This window comes from Pieris brassicae, chromosome 2, assembly GCF_905147105.1.
Source record: "Pieris brassicae chromosome 2, ilPieBrab1.1, whole genome shotgun sequence".
Taxonomy (NCBI): Eukaryota; Metazoa; Arthropoda; class Insecta; order Lepidoptera; family Pieridae; genus Pieris; species Pieris brassicae.
The window spans coordinates 776,123-797,800 of record NC_059666.1 but is presented as its reverse complement, the minus strand read 5'-3'; the positions used below and the strand labels follow the sequence as shown (position 1 = coordinate 797,800).

The following is a 21,678-nucleotide window of genomic DNA, read 5'->3' as shown; positions in this document are numbered from 1 at the left end:
AATATTATATAATCCGTAAAAACGACACTCTTTACTACTTTTTTATATTATGGCAATAGTTTTAACTTTATGCCAGTTTCAAGTAAAAGTAAAAATCCGTGTTGCCATTTTAGTTTTCGCAGATATGTAAAATGGAGATAACATCAAGGCGTGGTCCTAGTGTATTAGTGAATTATTCCCGCGAAATGAATGCAGCAATTAGGCTGGTAATTGCCAAGGGCCCGCCCGTCGATATATAGATAATCTACTCGTTTTACCACTTTTGTTTATTTCAAAAGATGTTTATGTATCAACGAAGACATCTTTTGAATTCTTCACATTCTTCTTCAACTTTAATAGATTCATTTTTTTGTAACATTTATGTTTACCTAAATTGTCATACATTTAAGATAAAAGAGTTTCTAACATGTATCGTGATTAGTACTATAAACTTTAATAATATACTTATATATACTTTAATAAATAAGACAAATAAAACATAAAAACTACATAATTATATATTATTGTCAAATATACAACTAATTTACATAAAATAGAGTTTTGTATTGACTTTTACAACAGATTATTTACAATATAAAAAAGCTAGTGAAGTCAAAACTTATTCATTCAACCTCATACAAAAATAGAAATATTCGATGAAGTCGCGGACCTCAAGAAGCAAATAATAAATGACAAAGCTGTCTACCTTGACCTTAAAAACATCTTTAAACGTTATCATTAAAATTCTTATTCTTAGTTGACATCTAAAATACATTTTCTTCTTACTTGCACTGTAATTATATATATTAAATGGTTTTGTACATGTTGTGTCATTTAAATTTGGTTTTTGTTTAGTAATAAATTTTTAAAAATATGTATAAAGTTAATTATAAACCCAAACCAAATGTCAGCAATCACTGCTGAAGCCAAACTGAGCCCTTTAGTTTTAATATAACATTCTCATTTCCGACAATGTCGACTACACTTGCATATATTCTTTATTGGTAACTATACCACAAAGAACGGTTCGGTGGCCGTCGCTACACAATCTTATACTAGAATATAAGTCCTGAGTACATACAATATCTTCTTACCAGGAAGAAAGGCACACAATATTATCAGCCGTAATGATTTGGAGAAATTCTATTAGTTTGGGAACAAAGAGAGGTTAGACTGATGCTAATACCTTGCCTCACGATAGATCTCAAAAACGCACTAAACACTCACTATACAATTCTAAATAGTGGACGTAACTATTATCAATTATAATTAACAAAAAGTATATATCAAAATAAAAATGTGTCTGACGTAACCCGAGTAAATCTCAATAATGACTCAACCAATAAATGAAGTGACGGTCGGCCGAGAAAAAATATTTGAGATCACCCTCATCAAAAATTATTAAATTATGTATTTCGAACAGTAACAAATGTGTCTCTTAGATTTGAAATGAAATAAATCAATGGCGCTACAACCTTTTTAGGTCTGGGCCTCAGATTTCCGTATCTGTTTCATGATAATTTGTTAATCTATTAGGCAAGTAGGTGATCAGCCCTCTGTGCCTGACCAACACAGACTTTTTGAGCCTAAGGCAAGCCGGTTTCCTCACGACGTTTTCCTCCACCGGTCGAGCGAATGTTAAATACACATAGAAAGAAAGAAAGTCCATTGGTGCACAGTCAGGGATTGAACCTACGACCTTAGGGATGGGAGTCGCACGCCACTACATCACTAGGTCAACACTGCTTCATTTGTCATTGTCACATATTAAGAAACCTAAAATAAGTCAAGTTAGTTTTTTGTTAATTCCCCGCTTCATCTAATTTTGTTAGATTAGATAGATAGATTAAAGACACCCAGCTTCATTTGAACATACCTCCAAAAACCTCCACCGAACTTTATTCGGTTTTTTTTATTTATTAAAAACATGTCCTAGGATAAAGGCTTACTCTGAATTTTTCCAATGTTCTCTAACGTCACGAATCCACATTGGACCCGCTACCTTCTTTATATCGACATCTTATCTGCCTGCCTCTCTGCCTTTTTTAACTATGTTGGTACTACTCCGTTAGGTTTCTGTTCCATCTTTGCTTCTTTTCTCTCATTTGATGACCCGACCATATCCACTTTAGTTTTCGTTATGCGTCGTTAAATTTTGTTTTTATTTTAACATCGCTCACTTTTATTTCACCTTTCCGTTTTACCGGTTGTTACTACTTTCCGTACCAACAATTACCATCGATTCCAATAAATACAGTTTACTCCCTTGTAATCATACTAAAAAAAATTCAGCTTAGGAAGTCTCTTCGAAGGATGTTAGTGTAGATATAATATTATTAAATAGTTAAAGGCCGGAAACGGATTTGCGAGCCTTCTGGCAATGTCCATGGGCGGCGGTATCACTTATCAGGTGAGCCTCCTGGCCATTTGCATCCCATTACATAAAAATTAAATAAAATTAAGATATATTTTTATAGCCATAGTAGAAGTGGCAAGTTTTGCAAGTTAATTTTCGTAGGCAGGTGAAAATATGTAGATTAGAGATAGAATATAGAGAGGTTTTTGATAACTTTCCATTACTCTTCATAATCAGAAACAACAATTTTCTTATTTTAAATTATCAATTTACCCTAATAATCAAAACTCATTGTCACTAACAGGGCAACATTTATTTTTGTACACGTCTGGCGTACCTCAATCAGAAACACAGCGATCAAAATGCAAATGTATATTTTTTAGTTGTTTTGCGGACGAAACGGGCCACCATAAACTGGCAACAAATTATACGTCAGTTTTATTTTTAATTGCTATGGAAGCCACCGACTTCGCCAGGGGCTTGACCCTTCTATTTTTGAATAATGGCGCGCAGACACGTGATTGGCTGGCGTGGAAGCGTTAACGTACTGTTGTGTTTATGAACGTTTTCAATGATAACAATCTAGATGGAATACATAATTGCCTTAATTCTATTCAGTGTACAAAATCGATTATTTCTTAGTTACAGAACATGTTAACGGTATAATGCAGTAGATTAAATATTTAATTAGTCAATAGATCAATTAATTCGGTAGATGAGCCTCATGATGATGGTTTTTAAAAATTAAATTAATCTACTAATTAAGAAATTCAGCATTAAGTTTATATTGAAGTTATTTTGGATTAACCACAAGTATGACGTCTTCTTTTTCTTCGTAAACTTAATTAGTGAAGGTCATGCCTGTTGTGAAAAGCCCTAAGCGATATGTCGACTTGTTGCCTCCACACCACTATCGTCAAATGCACTGCACTGAGACACAGTTCGTTATTTGGTCAGATCAATGGCTAGTAGGCGAACGATCCCGACTTCTCCTGCCATCATTGCTCTCTACCATTACCATCTTGTCAAGAATATTTTGTTCTCCTGGCAATATGGCCAGAAGAACTGACAAGAACCTCTCCGCACACTCTTTTTAATCGCTAAGTTTTGAGTCGTACAAATTATTATTATTTATTTATTTATCACAGAAATACATACATTATCCTTACAGACTATGCTAATACGATTATGTCGAGAAACTTTAAATGAAACAAAGTACATATATAATATTAAACACATAATATTCACAATACTTACTGTGAATTCACTCTGCGAATATATAAATATATCGATCGTGCTAGAGATAACATTCAGTAGCCGCAACGTCTTCTTTTCTCTTCAACTTAGGGGGAATCTGTGCAACAGACTGGTTCTTAGCCTTAGTATCCCAAATAACCTTGGCCTTCGCCGTCGAACATATCCCATAGGTACTAAGAAACCAAGTTCTTGAAGTACGCTGTGTAGTGTACATATTCCCATTCTTTGTCAACGGTTCTATCTGTAGTATAGTTAACTAGTTTAATGTAAACAACTAACTACTTAATAAGAATAAAACAACATGTATTAGATTTACAACTACTAGCGTAAAGTGAGATTTTGGTAACCTGAAAATTGTTGACAAAACTGTTTTTCTAGGCATAACAATAGATAATAAACTCCAGAGGGGCCCACACATAGAGACTCTTTCGACTATTCGACTCAGCCTATGCTGAGCTCTGTAACATATGCAGTAAAGGAAATCCGACAGTTTACTTTGAAGGACACGGCTAAAATTGTGTATCATATTATTTTCACAGCGTTATGTCGTACGGTATTCTACTATGGGGTGCTGCTGCAGAGGTGCAATCCATATTTGTGCTACGAAAGCGGGCTATTTGGGGTATTTGCTGTGTTACCCCAAGGGAGTCAGTACGGAATAAGTTTAAGGAATTCAATATTATGACACTATCTGGTCAATATATTCTTGGAGCTTTGTTGTATGTACGAAAAAATATAAACTATTTTAAAACAAATGGTGACCTTCACCAGTATAATACTTGAAACAGAACCAAATTGAGTTTACGACCAACCTGGCTCCAGAAGATAAACCACCCCTTATATGAAAGTTGTATTCGTTTTTACAACAAACCACCAAGGGAAATTAGAGAATTAAATCTTTTTAAATTTTAATTAATAAAGCTTTTTAGCAATTTGACGAATACTTAAATGATCCTAATATAGTATTCGGAAAATTCTCCTCCGACACCTTATCTCGCATGACTCATATATATTTTTTCGGTCCGCTGCACGTATTGACCAGGACTCTGATCCGAACAAAAATATGAAAAATACCAAAGTTCTGGCGAGTCGGCTATTGGTAGCATTGAACACGTTTTTGTTTTGTCATATTTTGGTCATATTGCTCATTGCTGCTGCTCACATACTCCCAGGTTACTTATGAGTGATCCCAAATATACCAATATGAAATCGCTCATAAGAATGTGTTCAAGAATGATGTATTACATTATAAGTAAGTCCTTTATTTGCCATAATGGCACAGTATGATGGATGAATTAAACAATTAAATTAAATGTTAGTATGTTAAAACTTAAATCTAGGAAATAAAATGTGAGGGGGCATTATAAAAAAATCCTTTTAAAATCTAATCACCTTCCTTCATTACTAAGCCAAGATACGTATGACGTTTACACTTGACAGCAATACTTTATAGACATTATGGCAGACCTATCCTATGAATTTTGACAACTGACAGTAATTACGAAATATAAAAGTTTCAAAGGTGATCATACGAAGGCGCGTAATTTGTTTTGATATAGATTTACTTAAAATATGTGTAAATAGTTTTATAAATTCAAGATATATTCACAAGCTAGACATGTCATACACTATGATCAGGCTTTTACGTCGGACAGTCATGTTAAAACCTCTTTCACGATCCGAAAGTACGATGACTAACCTCACACAAGAAGAATATGTATTTCGACCTCCTATCGCTCAATGGAGTAAAGTTATCAAAGAAGCTGAGAAAATTGTGGGATATCCAACATCGTTTATGAATTTGAGATGGTTGTTAAGTGATGAATTTGCTAATTTGGCCATGCATTTACGAAAAATCGTAAGTTCGATACACTTCTTTAAACATCGCTTTACCATTATATCAATTCTTTTTGTTTAGTTTTCCTATAATTATTTTCATTATGTAATTTGTTTTTCAAACGTTGTCATTTTCCTTTCATTAAAATTAATGAGCTTGTAATACAACGTGTTCTAAATGACCTTTAAACGACTAATTCACTTAGAAATCGTGATATCAAGGATCATTCTTGATAAACAAGGTTTTTTTGCTATATTATCCTTATTACTTGACTAAGAACTTATGACTATAACATATAGTATTGTTACAAAACATCTTTAAACATTATGTAATACCTTTGACTCAAGGTTACAAGGATATGTTTTTTTTGTGTAATACAAATAATTACTTGCATCTGCAAGGTATTTTTATTTAACAGTAAAAAATATTAATATTTTGATGTTAATATCTAAATTGGCTGAAATTATGGTATTATTTGTTTGAATTTTATTAATACTAATCATGACTGAAATTTATTGACAATTGACTTTCAAATTAACACAATGCTATTTACTATACTGTTATATTTTAGGTTGGGAGCAATCATCCAATTATGAAAACAGCTAAAACAGTCTTATACAATGAACATAATAATTTACAACCTTGGGGTCTTATTATCCTACTATTATCAAAATCTGTTGCTTCCAAAACAACTTCACTTGATGCCAATCACATTTCTGAACAACAAAGAATGCTTGCTGAACTAATAGAAATGATAAGAACTGGCCATTACATTCATAGAGGATTGTTAAACATTCCTCCAGAAGAAAGACAAGGGAACAACGACTCCCTGTTTGCAAACAAAATTGCTATACTCATTGGAGATTATTTATTAGTAACAGCTAATGGTATGCTTGCTAGGTTAAAAAATCAAGATTTGTCTTATTTAATATCTACTGCATTGCGTGATTTAAGCGAAGGTGAATTCTTTGGGCCTAGAGATGAACAAAATATGCCTATACCAAGTATACCCAACCAAAACAAGCCTGACGACTTCAGAATACAATGTGATACATTACCATTAGAAGTAAAGGATGTATTAGGGTCTCCAGTACGTGAGTGGACATTACGAACATTGTATAATGGTGGTACTTTGTTTGGTCGAGGGTGCCAAGGTGCCATGTTTCTAGCAAAACAAAGCATTGAAGAAGAGCAAAGAGCATTTTTGTTTGGTTGCCATTTATGTTTAGCATGGCAAGCTGTAAGTGATCTACAAAAATTTATGGATACCAAAGATATGTTTTCTTTAGTTAGTGCACCAGTGTTGTTTGGTCTCTCTCATTCCCCACATTTACATACACAGGTAAGTAATATAAAAAATATAAATGAAGTAAATTATCATAAGTTAAAAGAAGATATATTAAATACAAATGCTATTGAACGTACTAAGTTATTATATTCAGAACATGCAGATAAGGCTAAGCGTTATGTTGAGTTTTTTGGTGACAATGAATCAGTAAGAACTATCAAGAGTATGATAAAAAATTCATAGCATTTAGAAGGTCCTAGTTGAAGTTAATAGGAACTTTTAAAGTATGTTTTCAATTTAAGGTATTTTTATCACATAAGTACAAATTTGTATTATATTTATCCTAACTGACAAATTTTGGGAAACTTTATTATTTGTATTTTTTTTTCTTATTCCTATTTTTACTTCAATGTAATTTTTCTAAGTCCTTTGTTTATACATATTTATTTCATACTAAATTGGACATTTTATCTTAAAATAGAATAAGATTTACACCATATATATTGTATTCTTTTTTTATAGTGGATTCAATCCTAATTTTTTAAATAAATTATTTGTACCAGTAGATCAATCAACCATGTAAATAGTTGTGTATATATAAATAAACTTTGTTGTGTTTTCTCATTGAGTATCATTTAAACCATTGACACAAAATATTGAGTTCCTATTGTCAGCTACCTTAAAAACTTGTGAATTTCCAGCCAAAGTATAGTTAGTATGTTTGGTTGGCATGAAATATTGAAACTTTTTTGATAACAAGTGCATATACTGTTTTAAAAGAATATTGAAAGAAAACTAACTACAGCGTCTGCGGTTACGCCGATATTTTTTTTTTTTAAGAAAAGTTTATAGAACAAACTCTCAGGTTACAAACTTATACAACTACTACTACTATTACTAATGAGTACTTTTCAATCACTAAAGTTAGTTTAATAAATTTTTAAGCGCAGTGTAAAATGTCCAATACTGCGTACATTTCATTTCCTGCAAGCATCCGGCCAACATGACAGGTCAGATTTAATTTAAAATGTTCAACTTATTGACAAGTTTTTAGCATAAATATTGTAAATTCAAATAAGGACAGCAAAAGTTATTGTCATGTGTTTAACGGCTGAAAAGCCAGTTTGCGAATGAGGATACGCAAAATATATGACGCTCTTTCCTTAATGCTAAAAATTGTTTTAAAATTGTAAAACGTTTGAAAACAATTAGGTATGTAATGGAGAAATACAAATTGGTATGTAATAATGGAGAATATATTGAACTACAATTTACGATTTTTGTCAAGAATAAATATGGCTTCAGCGAACGACTCTCATCCCTGAGCTACGATCCCGGCTATGCACCAATGGACTTTCTATATGCACATAACATTTAAGTGATGCCGCCGGCCATGGACACTCAATTGCCAGAAGGCTCGCAAGTACGTAGCCGGCCTTTCAAGAAGGTAGCTTCTTTTCTTGAAGGACCCTAAATCGAATTGGCTCGGTAATACTTTAGTGGGCAGTTAGTTCTACATGGCCGCAACTTTTTAAGAAACGCTCAGTTCTGGAACGACGGACGTCGAGGTGATACGAATGGCATTTTGTATATCGCATCATATAATATGTATTAGTTCCCTTAATAACATGAGTAAAATTTGTAATAATGTATATTGTCATAAATATTGATTTGTTATAGACAATCCCAATTATTTTTCCATATACTGCAAAGTTTCACCGTGGACAGTCAACGCCATCTTTTGCAATGCCAATCTTGCGTCTTCAACGGGAAACATGGCGCTATATTTAATAACTGCTGCTAACTCTTCATCCAATAACGTTGAAATATATTCCATAGATCTCGTAGCACGTACCGCGTAATATAACTGCTTAAGCTCTACGGGCTTCTTTTCCATTTTAGCTGTCCAAATATGCCCATAAATCGATGGATATTCCCATAAGGCAATGGTCACTGGCGCCCCGACCAAAGAGTATGAATATGGATGTGTAAAAAAGTCTTTTATGTCTAGGTAGAGTTGCCACATTATGGCCAAATGTCCGCCGATTTTGTAGGCGTCACCTTCGAATTGCTTTCCCTTATTTGCGAGTTTCATGGCCCCTTGACATCCTTTGCCCAGTAAGCTTCCAGAGGTAAGCATAGTGCGTAGCAACCACTCGTCTTTACCTTGGCCAAGGAATGTGTTGGAGCCAAGTTTTGCAAGATTCTCTTCACTCTCCCAATCATAGTTCTCTATAATTTCGTTGCTGGCTACGATGTAAAAATATGAAGTTATTACTTACCTTTGCTTAAAACGTGAAATAGTTTGATCTAATACTATATTAATTCTTATGCAAACCATTTTGGGCACAGTCACTATTAGGCGAATTTTACTAATTCAGTATCATTGAAAAATGAGTGGTTGTATATAAGAAGCTTTGTTAATTGTGATATGATCAACAATCTTGTGAGAAAAAACAGCTAGGGAAACTAATTCGTCACACCTTTGGGCTTTGTTGGCAACGGTTTATGCTCATCGTCATGGTCACCAATAAAGTCTCCTTCTACTAGATCCCTTAAACCAGTGGAGATCAGCTCCGTCACTTCGTTATTACGCAGACCGCCAAGGTGCTGGAGACATCGAGCTAGGAGGTAATCACCTAAAAATAAATTAACCTTCAACGTCAAGACGTTTTATTTGCTAATATATTTAGATTCTCAGGAAAACCAGACCGTGTTTGATTAAAGAATTAACACTGAGATAATTAAAATAAATAAGTATTTATGTTCCCGGTCGCGTTTCACTACATTAGGGAACGATAAAGATATATATATATATAATCAGGCTTCTGTGTTAAGAAGTATACCTTGTCGATTTTGTATTAAGGGTATAATAACAGATAAACGAAACGTTATATTATATTTGTGTTTAATTTATTTGAGGCACCTGTTAGCAGAACAATTTTGTTCCCGTACAACAAATCCTGATATTTATCCCCAAACTTTTGCCTGTTTTTAAGATTCTCCATAGTCTTATGAATCAAGTGTCCCGTCCTCTTCATTTCGACTATCTCCGCGAGAGCCCTTTGGGAATGAAGGACTCCACAGTCGTGGGTTTCTAATGCATGGTGTGCAGGGTCGAACCCAGCCGCTTTCGACACCAGGAGGATGATCAAACCAACCGATTGTAGGTTACTTTTAGATCCGATCAAGAGATTTTTCGCCGATTTCAGTAGGGGGTGGTTCGTACCTACCTGAAATAAATCCAAAACCAAATGTAGAAAATAAAAAAATATATATTGTGGTATATAAATTAAAATTTCTCAAGATTTAATACTTCTGGATTCGAGTCTCGGCGAAACTATAATTGATTTGCGTTGGCACTTGGCTTTTAATATCAATGAAATAGTCTACCTCAAGGAATATGTTTATGATAAGGTTATATGAGAAAACAGAACTTTACCAATTTCCGCAAATGTATAGCGGTGTTTGCAATTTCATCGTTGAATAGCCATCGAAGGTTGAGGAATGAGGTTGGATAGCCCACTATCTGCTCTGCTTCCGTAGTTACATCACGCCAGTCCAGTTCTGGTGGGGCGCGAAGCACGTGGCATTTGCGGCAACTGTTATAAAGTAAATTTTATTTATTTTACGATCACACGATTTATAAAAGCTAACATAAACGTGAAACATTTGTGAAAATAAAGATGTATCATTATTATATCCATACATGGCTGCACCATAATAATAAAAAACACCTGAATGTTTCAGAACATCCGCTCGAATTCCAATAGTTAACGTTCAAAGATTTGAAACCGCGATACCACAAACTAAACATCAACAAGTCACCATTTATTCGAAACTTATGTGATCTGATTTCGGAATTTAAAACATATTTTAAATACGACAGATTTCTTGATAACATTTTCGCTCCACACATTTGGAAGCCAATATTGTGACAAATGAAGTCAGGTATTAGTGTTAAAAAGTATGGTCAAAAGAGGTTTGGTTGATGTGATTGACTCGTCACAAATATCATAAATATAGAGAATAATTAAGTGGGATTATCATAGAAAAACACTTGATGCTTCAGCACTTTTCTACAAAGCGCATCTGAAGAGTTATTTAACCACCGTATTAACTCCATATTCATCCGCATCACCGTGATGGCTGGCATTTTCTTTTGCGAACTGTGCAATCGACTCCCTCTGCTTTCACCTGGGAGACACGACCTGTTAATTCAAGAAATGGGTGTCCAGGGGCAGTGATTAATGGCCTTTATGGGCAACTCGTGGCCTTTAAAAAACCATTCGGTTCTTTATCAACAAATACATGATAAGTCGTCTATGCCTAATCCTACCTGGGAATTGGTCGAGCAATTGAGTTGACTACAGAAAGTTTTAAGACAGACTTCTGAATTGACCTATTGTTTTAGTTATATAACTAATATCCAAACGCTTATATTTAAATCCAATACCTGTTTGACATACGGGAGTCGTACTTAGCGCTCGACGATAAATATAATTAGTATATTTTTAGTATATTAGTAAAATAAGAGAGATTAACTGTTAAACTTGAACCTACTTGAACGACACAATATACTGTATACCTTCCTACAAAACTGTTGTAATTATAAAACAAGGTACACAGATACAAAATATGCACACCATTGCCACAACTTGGTTAAACGTTTACCGCCCGCTGGGCAACTAAAATTATAGGAAATGGAGTGCAGTTTAAAATACCAACCATAATTAAAACCGAATAAATTAAATCGTGTAGAGGAATATAAACTAGTTTATTTTCATTCATAACTAACTAATTAATTTCAACAAGATTAAAGACCTCTAGTAATAGTAGTCGCGTACTAAAGACCCAACTAGACAACAACAACAACATATAACATACAGTACAGAATATGTGTCATATTTAAAATAGAGGAAGTAAATCAATAATCTTACTGACGTCAAAGAAGAGTGCACTTTTTATGTATTTTTATTTATCACTTTAGAGTGATAAATACGACAAAATCAAAGACGATTAAACATTACGGCATCGAAACTATAAATCTATTTAACCGAGCAGCAACCACAAGACTAATTAGACAATTCCTATCTACAACCTACATCTACTAGAAAGCACAGATAAAAAAGTAGAATAATTCCACAGGATAATTATTACCTATTCTTCTATTTTTGAATTTAAAAAAGAAACAACATTTAAATGTAGAATTACTGAATCAGGATTGCCACAATTAAAAATTCTCCCACTATAATTACCTATAATCAAATACTGGCTCAAATGCACGCGGTTTATAATTACAACTAAATAATACGTAAGAAAATCGAGGGATAATAATTAAGGCAAGGCTTAATCGATGGAAAGGAGTAATCTTAGTTTCGATCTCGCAGATGGACCGCGTTAGGCCATTTTTAACAAGTTTACGAGCACCTTTTCAGTCGGCTGTCTAATTATTGGAAAGGTTTTTAATTTAGATAAGCATTTAAATTAAATATTGTTTATTCGACTTAATGTATTTAATGTGAACAGTTTCACAACTATAGGCTTTTATATAGCTGAAGATATATGTTTACCAGAGCTTATTAGTTAAAGTCATTCGGAGCCTATAAATTACGAAACACAAAGAATAATAATAATGTAACATTCGATAATTATCAAGGTAGGTAGTTTACAGTTTATTTTAATACGAAAATACGACAGATTAAACACTAACACATATACTTCTTTGTTTGGGGGGTATTCAGTTAAAAAAATAACCTGGTAATCTGGTACCTAATTTGATTTAACCAAAAAACATAGTAAAATTTTTGTTATCTTTAATTGGCATGTATTTAACATATACCGAATATAAATCATTATATGCACATAACTTACCTTAATTTAGGTAAGTAATTGTGAATGTGAGTTTTTCTATGACACTCCTAGTAGGCAATTATAAAACCGATAGATTTTTTTTACTGATATCGGCAAACTTCTTGAGCATTAAACAAGGGAGTGGAGGAAAGTTTGCGCATCATACACAGCGCGGGACACAAACGTCAACTGATACACGTCACCTCCCCAGTAATACCTAAAAATCGCTTCTGCGCAGGCAAGGAAATTGGTTCAAGATGTTTGCCGGTACCTGTACAACTAATTGGTAATGACGAAAGTAAGATCCAACGAGGGTATGTAAATTTCAAATACATACAACGTAACAACGAATAGTTCATGTTTGTTTACCTATATATGTATGTTATGAACCTACAACTTTTTTATTTTAAATATATTTGCATACTTTTTTGTCACAATACGTATGTAATGGCTGTTATAAATAATTACGTAAATAAGTGGCTCAATTATAAAACCGTTCCCGATATTATATACCTAAAGGAAATATCACAAAAACAATTTCGTAATAACAGGCAGCCAATTTACGATCCTGCAACCAGTAGGCGCTCGTCTTGCCACGCCCTGTTATTATCCCAGTTTTTTGGGGAAGCCGACATAATACGGCAACGATACCTATATATTTTAAACAGGTTAGGGCGAGGCTCAGTAAAAGTACAAAATTCAGACCAGTTAAGACAAAATAATCTTAATTCCTCCTTATTATATATACCATATGACTAGAACAATGTAATTCAGTTCGTGACTTGGTACATCTAAAAATACATTTCTTGTCCAGCAATTATATCTATATATTATTAAATTAACTACATATATTTAAAGACCTTGGAACTGCAACGAGATAATTCTTTATGCACATTATCGTTATACACAAGTAGTTTGTGATTAGGGGTCTGCGGAGGACAAACATCCACGTAGATATTCGGATCATAGTTAACATAGAACAAACAGACAGCTGCAAACCACATTTCATAAAACTAAACATTATCACTCTACCCTCATTATACATATTGGAAATCTGTAAATTTGCCCATACACACAAAGAATTTTACACCACTCGCGAAGACATACAGACAAGATATAAACTTCGACACAAAAAACGCCTAAACCTACCATCTTCCCGATTACAAATACATGCATCAAGCCCACTAGTCGTGTCAATCAAAATTTATAATAAACTACCTGAGACACTAAGAAATGAAAAAGAGATACATATATTTACAAAAAAACTTCTTATACGTAAATGTTATTATAGCGTTAGTGAGTACCTAGAAGATAAAAATATAGCTTAATTTCATAATTATAAATCCCCAAATATTCAAAATTAAATAAATAAATAAAAATGTTATTCTATGTAATTGGTACTAGCCTGGAGTGTGAAGTTTAATTATGTTATATAGGTTTTGTTTGGTTTTGCTGTGCCCTAACAGGGTCCATAATATTGTACCTAACTTTAAGCCTCATAAACATCTTTTGTAACGTTATGGAATGCAAATACATGAATAAATAAATAAATATTATATAACAGGGGCCAAACAGGCAGGAGGCTCACCTGATGTTAAGGATGGGCACTCACATTGCCAGTAGTCTCGCAAAAATATGTGTTACTGTCGTTTTAAAAAATTTGCTGTGTACGAGCCAAGGCTGTACATTTTGCTCACTCAGGCTTTCTTAGTTTATAAGCGTGATGATCCCTATGTACGTGCCAAGGTTCGTACACTCTTGCTCGTTTACAAGCTTGACAAATTCCTATGGATGTACATATCGATCACTTATAAGCGTGACGATTTCCCAAATCGTCGGAGTTACGTCCTGAGAGTATAGCCCGACGCAGGCACTCTCTTCTACATTTGTTCATAACGAACTAAATCATGGGAGTTACACCCCGAGAGCATAGCCAGACGTAGGCACTCTCTTTGACTGTTAAATTGTATTCATTCGGTACATAGCAATTAGCACGTCATTATTTCGCTCATATTCTATTGTAACACGCGAGTGGTAAATATAGAGTAAATCAATAAATCTCTATTATTTGAAGCATCCCGTTGACCGAGGAACCGTACATGCTGCATATTTATTCTAGACGCAGTTATACTGCTCTGCTTAATGGGTTGAGTTATTTTTTAATATATGAATTTATAATTTATCAGTTAAAGAAAACGTCTCGAAGTAAACGGTTAAAGGGATAAAGGTTTGTAACACATTGGTGATACGTGTAAATGTATAAAAGATTGTATGCATTCGTACCAAACTTAATATTTATATACCAGGAATATTCTAGGAATAGGTTATGCAAATATCACAATTAGATTGGAAAAGCCTTGAAATGATGACACGCAGCTTTCAATTGGCTTACCTGATTGCATCTAGATTTGTAGAACACAAGCAAGAGACTGGCAATCCGTTACCGTGGGAACATTCTATATGGCTGGAATATATTTTGTCGTAATTTTGCTGTGTGTATAAAAAGATAAAGCTTTCGATCTTTGTTTTCCAAATAAATAAGTTTTCAATTTACAAGCAGTGGCCGATTTACCAACTGGGTGAATAGGCTGGAGCCTAGGGCGGCATATTTTTACGTTGGCAAATTTGGGAAGCGATGATTTTTTTGCTAACTAATAATAATCTTGAAAAAATCTGCATGACGGCTTTCTGATGTTTTACAGATAGAAGTCTGCAACAAATTTTGCCCAACTCCGCAACTCACTCGTGCTGACACTTTGTATGAGTGAAAATAAATAAAGAATGTGTATTTCCTTCTACTCTCTTCCCCCTATAAACCCATACATGTCAGTCCTACTAATGGTCGGCGGCTCCGAACTGAATGGTTTGAATAATTTTGTGCTCAAAATTCAAACCTAAAAACTATCTTACGTAATCAGTCAGTTCGTGCAACGAAATTATTGAATTTTAAAAATAATCTAGGACATGACAACTGTAGAGGCAATTTTTTAAATTCTCCAATCAGCAGGGGTGCAATGGGAAGATGGATTGCCTCAACCGCGGACCATGTTGAACATGAAATCGTTAATACTTCACCCTTGAACCCCTTGGCCTCTGATTTCTGAATCTGTGATAGTTTTTTCTATTTTAGGCAAGTAGGTAGACCTTCTGTGCTTACCTACCTGATACACGCCATCAATTTTTGTGGTATAAAGGTGCTGGACTATTCGACATAGTTTTCTTCATCATATGAGTAAGTTTTCATTACAAAGCCATATAGTTTATAAACGGAGCATATATATTTAGAGTGTGAACATTATTTTGTGTTTTACTTGTCCATTACATATCAGCTTTAACACAAAGTCAGGATATGTTATGGTGACAGTAAACAAAAGGCTTCATACAAAAATTGGATTTAGAACCAACCAGATAAGTGAACCTAATATCTAGTAATGAAATGAGGCTTGTGTTTTAACACATTTACTTAACAAAAATTAACGCCTGACAAAAATAGTAAGGCACATATCAACATTTTAGGAACACTATAAACTTATTAAAAAAAAACAATTATATTACTAAACTACATGCAGATTATTTATTACAACATATTTATTAAGAAACAGGCATGTAGTAAATAATCGATAAACAAAGGTCAATTTAGAAGGAATAAACATGTAGACTGGTTGCGTAAAGGTTTAGGTGCGTAGATCTATGATAGCAATTAATGGTATAAGGTCAGGTAAAGGTAGGGTCAAGACGATATCTTGTAAAATAGTGTTAATATAAGTGTTCAAGTACATTCTATATTTTGTATTTATAGCAATAAAATAAGATAAACTACATAATAAACTAAACAAATATTATTATGTGTACTATTAAGATTTGTTGTAACAGAATACAGAAAAACTAAATTCAGGTATATTATAAACAAATTGTTATTTTATTATGTATTTACTATTACTTACTCATGAATAACTGAATAAGCTTAATCAGTATACATTATGTAAAAACATTGTATAATCGTTCTATATAATTATGGCGAAAGAGTGGCGAAGAGTGGCGAAGCGTTTATTGCCAGTTCTCCTCTTCCGTTCTATGCCCTGGATTTGAGACTTGGCAGTAGTTGTACTTTAAATTAGAAGCATTTATTAGATATTATGTTTGTCTTTGACGTTCATAAGTGTTACCTATATCAATCAAAATCATTTTGACTATGAAAACATTTTTAAACCGTGTATATAGCTGTGTACTTTTTGTAGGTAGTTGTCTTGTTTCACACGAAGCACCAATTTCAGTTTTTACTAGCTTACCAGCGTACCGCCCACAGGCGACGTTTGCCGAAAGTAGTTGGCATCTTATATGATCATTAGCCATGTTAAGAAATTCAAATAAGGTCTGTACTATGATCGGTATTTAAATCAAAGTTCACAAGACACCCGGTAAATAGAGCAAAAATGACGGAGCCATCACCGGAGAGCGGTGACATTAAAATGCGCAGGCGGCACTTTTACCTTCTCCATTTGCATCAAATCGCGTCGATCCACTCTCATGTTTGTTTTTTCTTGCCAATACGTTTTTGGAAATGGGTTGATGGCACACTGAGACTACATTTTAACACAATGAAGAGTGTAATACATTATAGGTAAATAAATTATCAAAAAGTCAAAAATCATTTATTCATATAGGCAACACAATGTACACTTATGAACGTCGATAAAAAAATATACATGAAATGCGTCTAATTTTACATTTACTGCCAGTTATCAAATCAAGGGCGTAGAACGGCAGAGAAGAACTGACAATAAACTCTCCGCTACTTTTTTTAACCGCCAAGTTTTTTTTTGTATTACACAACGTTTGTAAGGAGCTGCAACCCTCACAACATGTTCCACATGACATCAGCAGGAGGCATGGTGAAATAGGAGCACGCACTGACATTCTCGTGGGAACAACAGGCACAACTTTTAATTATATGATTTTGACAGCCATGAAACAGGTAGGACATTCAGCTAATTCTTGATATTGATTTATTTATTTCACCACAAATAAAAGTCAAGCAGTTTAGTTATGTGAAAATCATGATCCCCAGTACTGGCTCCTTATACATGACCGTATTCAAGAAACCGAAGAACGGTTCGAATTGTCGACGACCAATCACTCTCCTAGCGGCTTGATCCCTTGGAGTTGCGTAGAGATGTGAGGTAACTCTGCGACTTTTACCGCATTTACAATAGACTGTGTTCAAAGGAGTTGTTCGGATTAATACCTGCAGCTGAGTTTCATCATCGGAAATACGAAATTCCACCTGTGTTACCTTGACGCCCGTCGTTCTACAGCTGTGGGTTTTTAAGGCATTTTTTCCGCGCATCACCTATACTATGTGGAACCAGCTACCCACTATATTTCCAAACCAATTCAACTTAGGGTCCTTCGAGAACAGAGCGTACCAATTCCTAAAAGGGGTAACGAGCCCTCTGGCATTGAGTGTCCATCGGTGACGGTATCACTTAACATCAGATGAGCCTCCTGCCCTGTTGTTTAAAAAACATGATAAATAAATAGTAAAATAATTGTACGACTCTATATTGATTGTTTTGCACCGAGGAATAATCAAGCGCTGTACCAAATCAAAGAAGAAGAAAGATACAAATACTTAAGTAACTCTGTCCGCTATCATTTATTAGAGTCAATGTTGTGTATGTTGATTTATTTGAGTAAGATTGCAAAAATTAATCATTGTATTCACTATTTCCTGTCATTTGAATGAGCGATCGAGCCGCCATCTTGTCGAGGCGCCAAATTGTCTTTACCTCACTCTGCTCCAGGTCATTTCTGATTCATTCCAATTTGTATCGTGGTAGGAAGCAGACATATCACTTCCAAGTTAAACAGTGAATATATTTCTTTATTACGGATACTGTGTGTGTATAATTTCCGTGCCCTAACAAGAATTACAACAGGTTATGGGCCCAGTGTGCGCAAAAATATCATTGTGAAATATATTCTGAAATTAAATAATACCCGTCGCCAGTGTGATTATAAAAATGGATTTAAAATTAAAACGTAATATAAAATCGTTTGACGGCGAGAAATACAGCGTTTGGAAATTTAGAATACGAGCCTTATTGAGTGAAATAAATGTGTTGAAAGTGATTGAGAGTGACCCAATTATCAGAGATAGCTCATGGGAAAAAAGTAACCGAATCGCAAAAAGTATAATCGTTGAATATTTATCCGATTCATACCTTGGATTTGCAAAAGAAGACATTACGGCGAAAGATATTATACATAGTTTGGACGCCTTATATGAACGTAAAAGTATTGCTACCCAATTAGCCTTAAGGAAAAAGTTGTTGGTCTTGAAATTACAAAGTGATGTTAGTTTGATAAAACATTTTTCTCTGTTTGATGATTTAATCACGGAATTACTCGCGGCTGGCGCTAAACTCGAAGAAACCGACAAAGTCGCCCACTTACTTTTAACCCTACCCGCAACATATGACGGTGTTATAACTGCCATTGAAACTTTATCGGAAGATAATTTGACTTTAGCATTTGTTAAAACAAGACTCCTTGACCATGAGGTCAAATTAAAGAACGAATATAATGACACAAGTGTTAAAGTACTGCAAGTTTCTACTGAAAATAAGGGTCAGTTTAGAAAAAGAAAATTTGAAAATCATACACCCAATAACTATTTTCAAAGGGATCATAAAGCAAAAAGGAAGTCAAAGTTTATAAAATGTTTTCATTGTGGCCGGAAAGGACATGTGAAAAATGACTGTTATTATTTTAAGCGAATAAATCATAAAAAACTACGGATAGGCCGAGAACAGTGCAGACAGTTGAAGTTGATATTAATCAGCCATCCACATCATCAGCTGACGCGTCTGGTTTTGCTTTCATGGCTGGTGACTGCAATTCGGGTGCAACCGCAAGCCAAATAACATTTTTATTGGACTCAGGAGCATCTGACCATATTATAAACAGGGAAGATTTGTTTAGTTATTTGATTGATTTGCCTATTCCTATAAAAATTTCAGTTGCTAAAAGCGGTGAATATATTTTAGCTAAGAAAAAAGGAACACTACATGTCAGCAGCAATATGGGTGTTCGAGGAACACTAGAAGACGTTCTTTTCTGCCCCGAGGCGCCCTACAACTTGCTATCTGTTTCGAAGTTGCAACAGGCTGGAGCTACTGTCATATTTGATCACAGAGGTACCCGCATATGTAAGCAAGGTAAAACAATTATGAGAGGTAAGTCAGTTAATAATTTAATTACTTTAGATTTTGAAGTATATTTAAATGTGAGCTGCCCTGTTTCCCAGGCATGTAATGTTACATGTAATAATTACGATTTATGGCATCAGCGCCTAGGGCACATAAGTAAAAATAAGTTTTTGCAATTAAAAAATAATAAAATGATTTTTGACATTAATTTAATTGACAAAGTGATAACAAATGATAATTTATGCGAATATTGTATTTATGGGAAACAGAGTAGGCTACCATTTAATCACAGCAAGGACAAAAGTTATATTGAACGACCGTTATATATTGTCCACACCGACGTTTGTGGTCCTATCACTCCTTCAACAATAAATAACAAAAACTATTTTGTTTTGTTTGTTGACCAATATACTCACTACTGTGTTGTGTATCTATTAACACATAAATCAGATGTGTTCTCTGTTTTCAAAGATTTTGTGTCAAAAAGCGAAGCGAAGTTTAATTTAAAACTAGTTTATTTATATTGCGATAACGGTGGAGAATATTTATCTACTGAAATGAAAAAATATTGTGTTGAAAAAGGAATAACTTATCATTTAACTATTCCAAGAATGCCACAATTAAATGGTGTTTCGGAGCGAATGGTGAGAACTATAACTGAGAAAGCTCGTTGTATGATAAATGGTGCAAATCTTTCAAAATTATTTTGGGGTGAAGCTGTTTTAACTGCTGTGTATTTGATTAATTTAACCCCGACAAATGCTTTAAAATTATCCAAAACACCATTTGAAATGTGGCATAACAAAAAACCACAAATAAAATATTTAAAAGTTTTTGGTTCAACAGTTTATGTGCATGATAAGTTACATAAGACAAAATTCGATGTTAAGTCATGGAAAGGTATTCTTGTGGGATACGAACCAAACGGTTATAAAGTTTGGAATCCTGAATGCGAAAAATTTATTACTGTCAGAGATGTCATAGTAGATGAGACAAATTTTCTTCAATCCAGGCCTGCGTTGCGACCTGAAGAGAATATAGTAAATTCTCATGATAATGTTAACATTGACAACATTTCAAAGTCAATGAAGTCTCAAAATACTGACAGATATAAATCAGATACCTGTAAATCTGATGATTATGAAGTTCCTCAGAAAATTCGCAAAACTAACCATGACATCGTCGAATTTGAACAACCAAATGCACATTCTGATGATCTTTCAGTGGTCGTAAATAATGAGGACACAACAAGTTGTATTGAACCACGTAGGAGTGATAGGCTTAAAAGTCGTCCCCCTATTTCTTATAAAGAAATCGATGATAACCTTATGTGTGCTAGTTCAATTTTGTGTAAAATACCAAATTCGTTTCAAGAGATTAAAACACGAGACGATAGAGCTCATTGGGAAGGTGCAATTAAAGAAGAATTAAATTCTCTATTTTTAAATAAAACATGGACTTTAGTACCACGGCCAGATAACAAAAATATTATAGATTGCAAATGGATTTTTAATATAAAAAATGATGAATTCGGAAAGCCTTTACGCTATAAAGCTAGACTCGTTGCTAGGGGTTTTAGCCAGGAATATCTCATAGACTATAATGAGACTTTTGCACCTGTTGCAAGAATAGCTAGTTTTAGATTTATTATTGCTTTTGCTAATCAATATAATTTACTTGTACATCACATGGACGTAAAAACTGCATTTCTTAATGGGGTACTACAGGAAGAAATATATATGAAAGTTCCAGAAGGGGTGTCTTGCAAAAATGGTTATGTGTGTAAATTAAATAAAGCATTATATGGGCTAAAGCAAGCCGCTAGATGCTGGTTTGAAATTTTTGAACAGTCTCTGAGGCGGGAGGGTTTTCAGAATTCATCAGTAGATAGATGTAT

At 34.0% G+C, this 21,678-nt stretch overlaps 2 protein-coding genes across 2 annotated transcripts; one reads left to right on the top strand and one right to left on the bottom strand.

Moving 5' to 3' along the window:
* Positions 1-5,120: 5,120 nt before the first annotated feature.
* LOC123720828 (all trans-polyprenyl-diphosphate synthase PDSS2-like) lies at positions 5,121-7,097 on the top strand. Its single transcript, XM_045677605.1, has 2 exons — positions 5,121-5,450; positions 6,001-7,097. The coding sequence occupies exons 1-2, from the start codon at positions 5,211-5,213 to the stop codon at positions 6,958-6,960; spliced, it is 1,200 nt and encodes a 399-aa protein (XP_045533561.1). The 5' UTR covers positions 5,121-5,210; the 3' UTR covers positions 6,961-7,097.
* An 858-nt stretch (positions 7,098-7,955) lies between these two features.
* On the bottom strand, positions 7,956-17,099 carry LOC123720189 (all trans-polyprenyl-diphosphate synthase PDSS2-like). Its single transcript, XM_045676718.1, has 6 exons — positions 17,061-17,099; positions 12,592-12,638; positions 10,160-10,319; positions 9,644-9,950; positions 9,201-9,356; positions 7,956-8,967 (listed from the first exon to the last, which is right to left on the bottom strand). Exons 1-6 carry the CDS (start codon positions 17,097-17,099, stop codon positions 8,408-8,410), a joined length of 1,269 nt encoding a protein of 422 aa, XP_045532674.1. The 3' UTR covers positions 7,956-8,407.
* Positions 17,100-21,678: the final 4,579 nt, after the last annotated feature.

Bases quoted from the DNA above. Each gene is read 5' to 3' on its own strand.
- LOC123720828 (XM_045677605.1), top strand. From the start codon at position 5,211: ATGTCATACACTATGATCAGGCTTTTACGTCGGACAGTCATGTTAAAA. The intron at 5,451-6,000 runs GTAAGTTCGATA...GTTATATTTTAG, and splicing joins CCATGCATTTACGAAAAATC to GTTGGGAGCAATCATCCAAT.
- LOC123720189 (XM_045676718.1), bottom strand. From the start codon at position 17,099: ATGAGAGTGGATCGACGCGATTTGATGCAAATGGAGAAG. The intron at 10,320-12,591 runs GTAAGTTATGTG...ACTTTATAACAG, and splicing joins AATTACTTACCTAAATTAAG to TTGCCGCAAATGCCACGTGC. The intron at 8,968-9,200 runs GTGTGACGAATT...TTTACATCGTAG, and splicing joins GTTGCCAACAAAGCCCAAAG to CCAGCAACGAAATTATAGAG.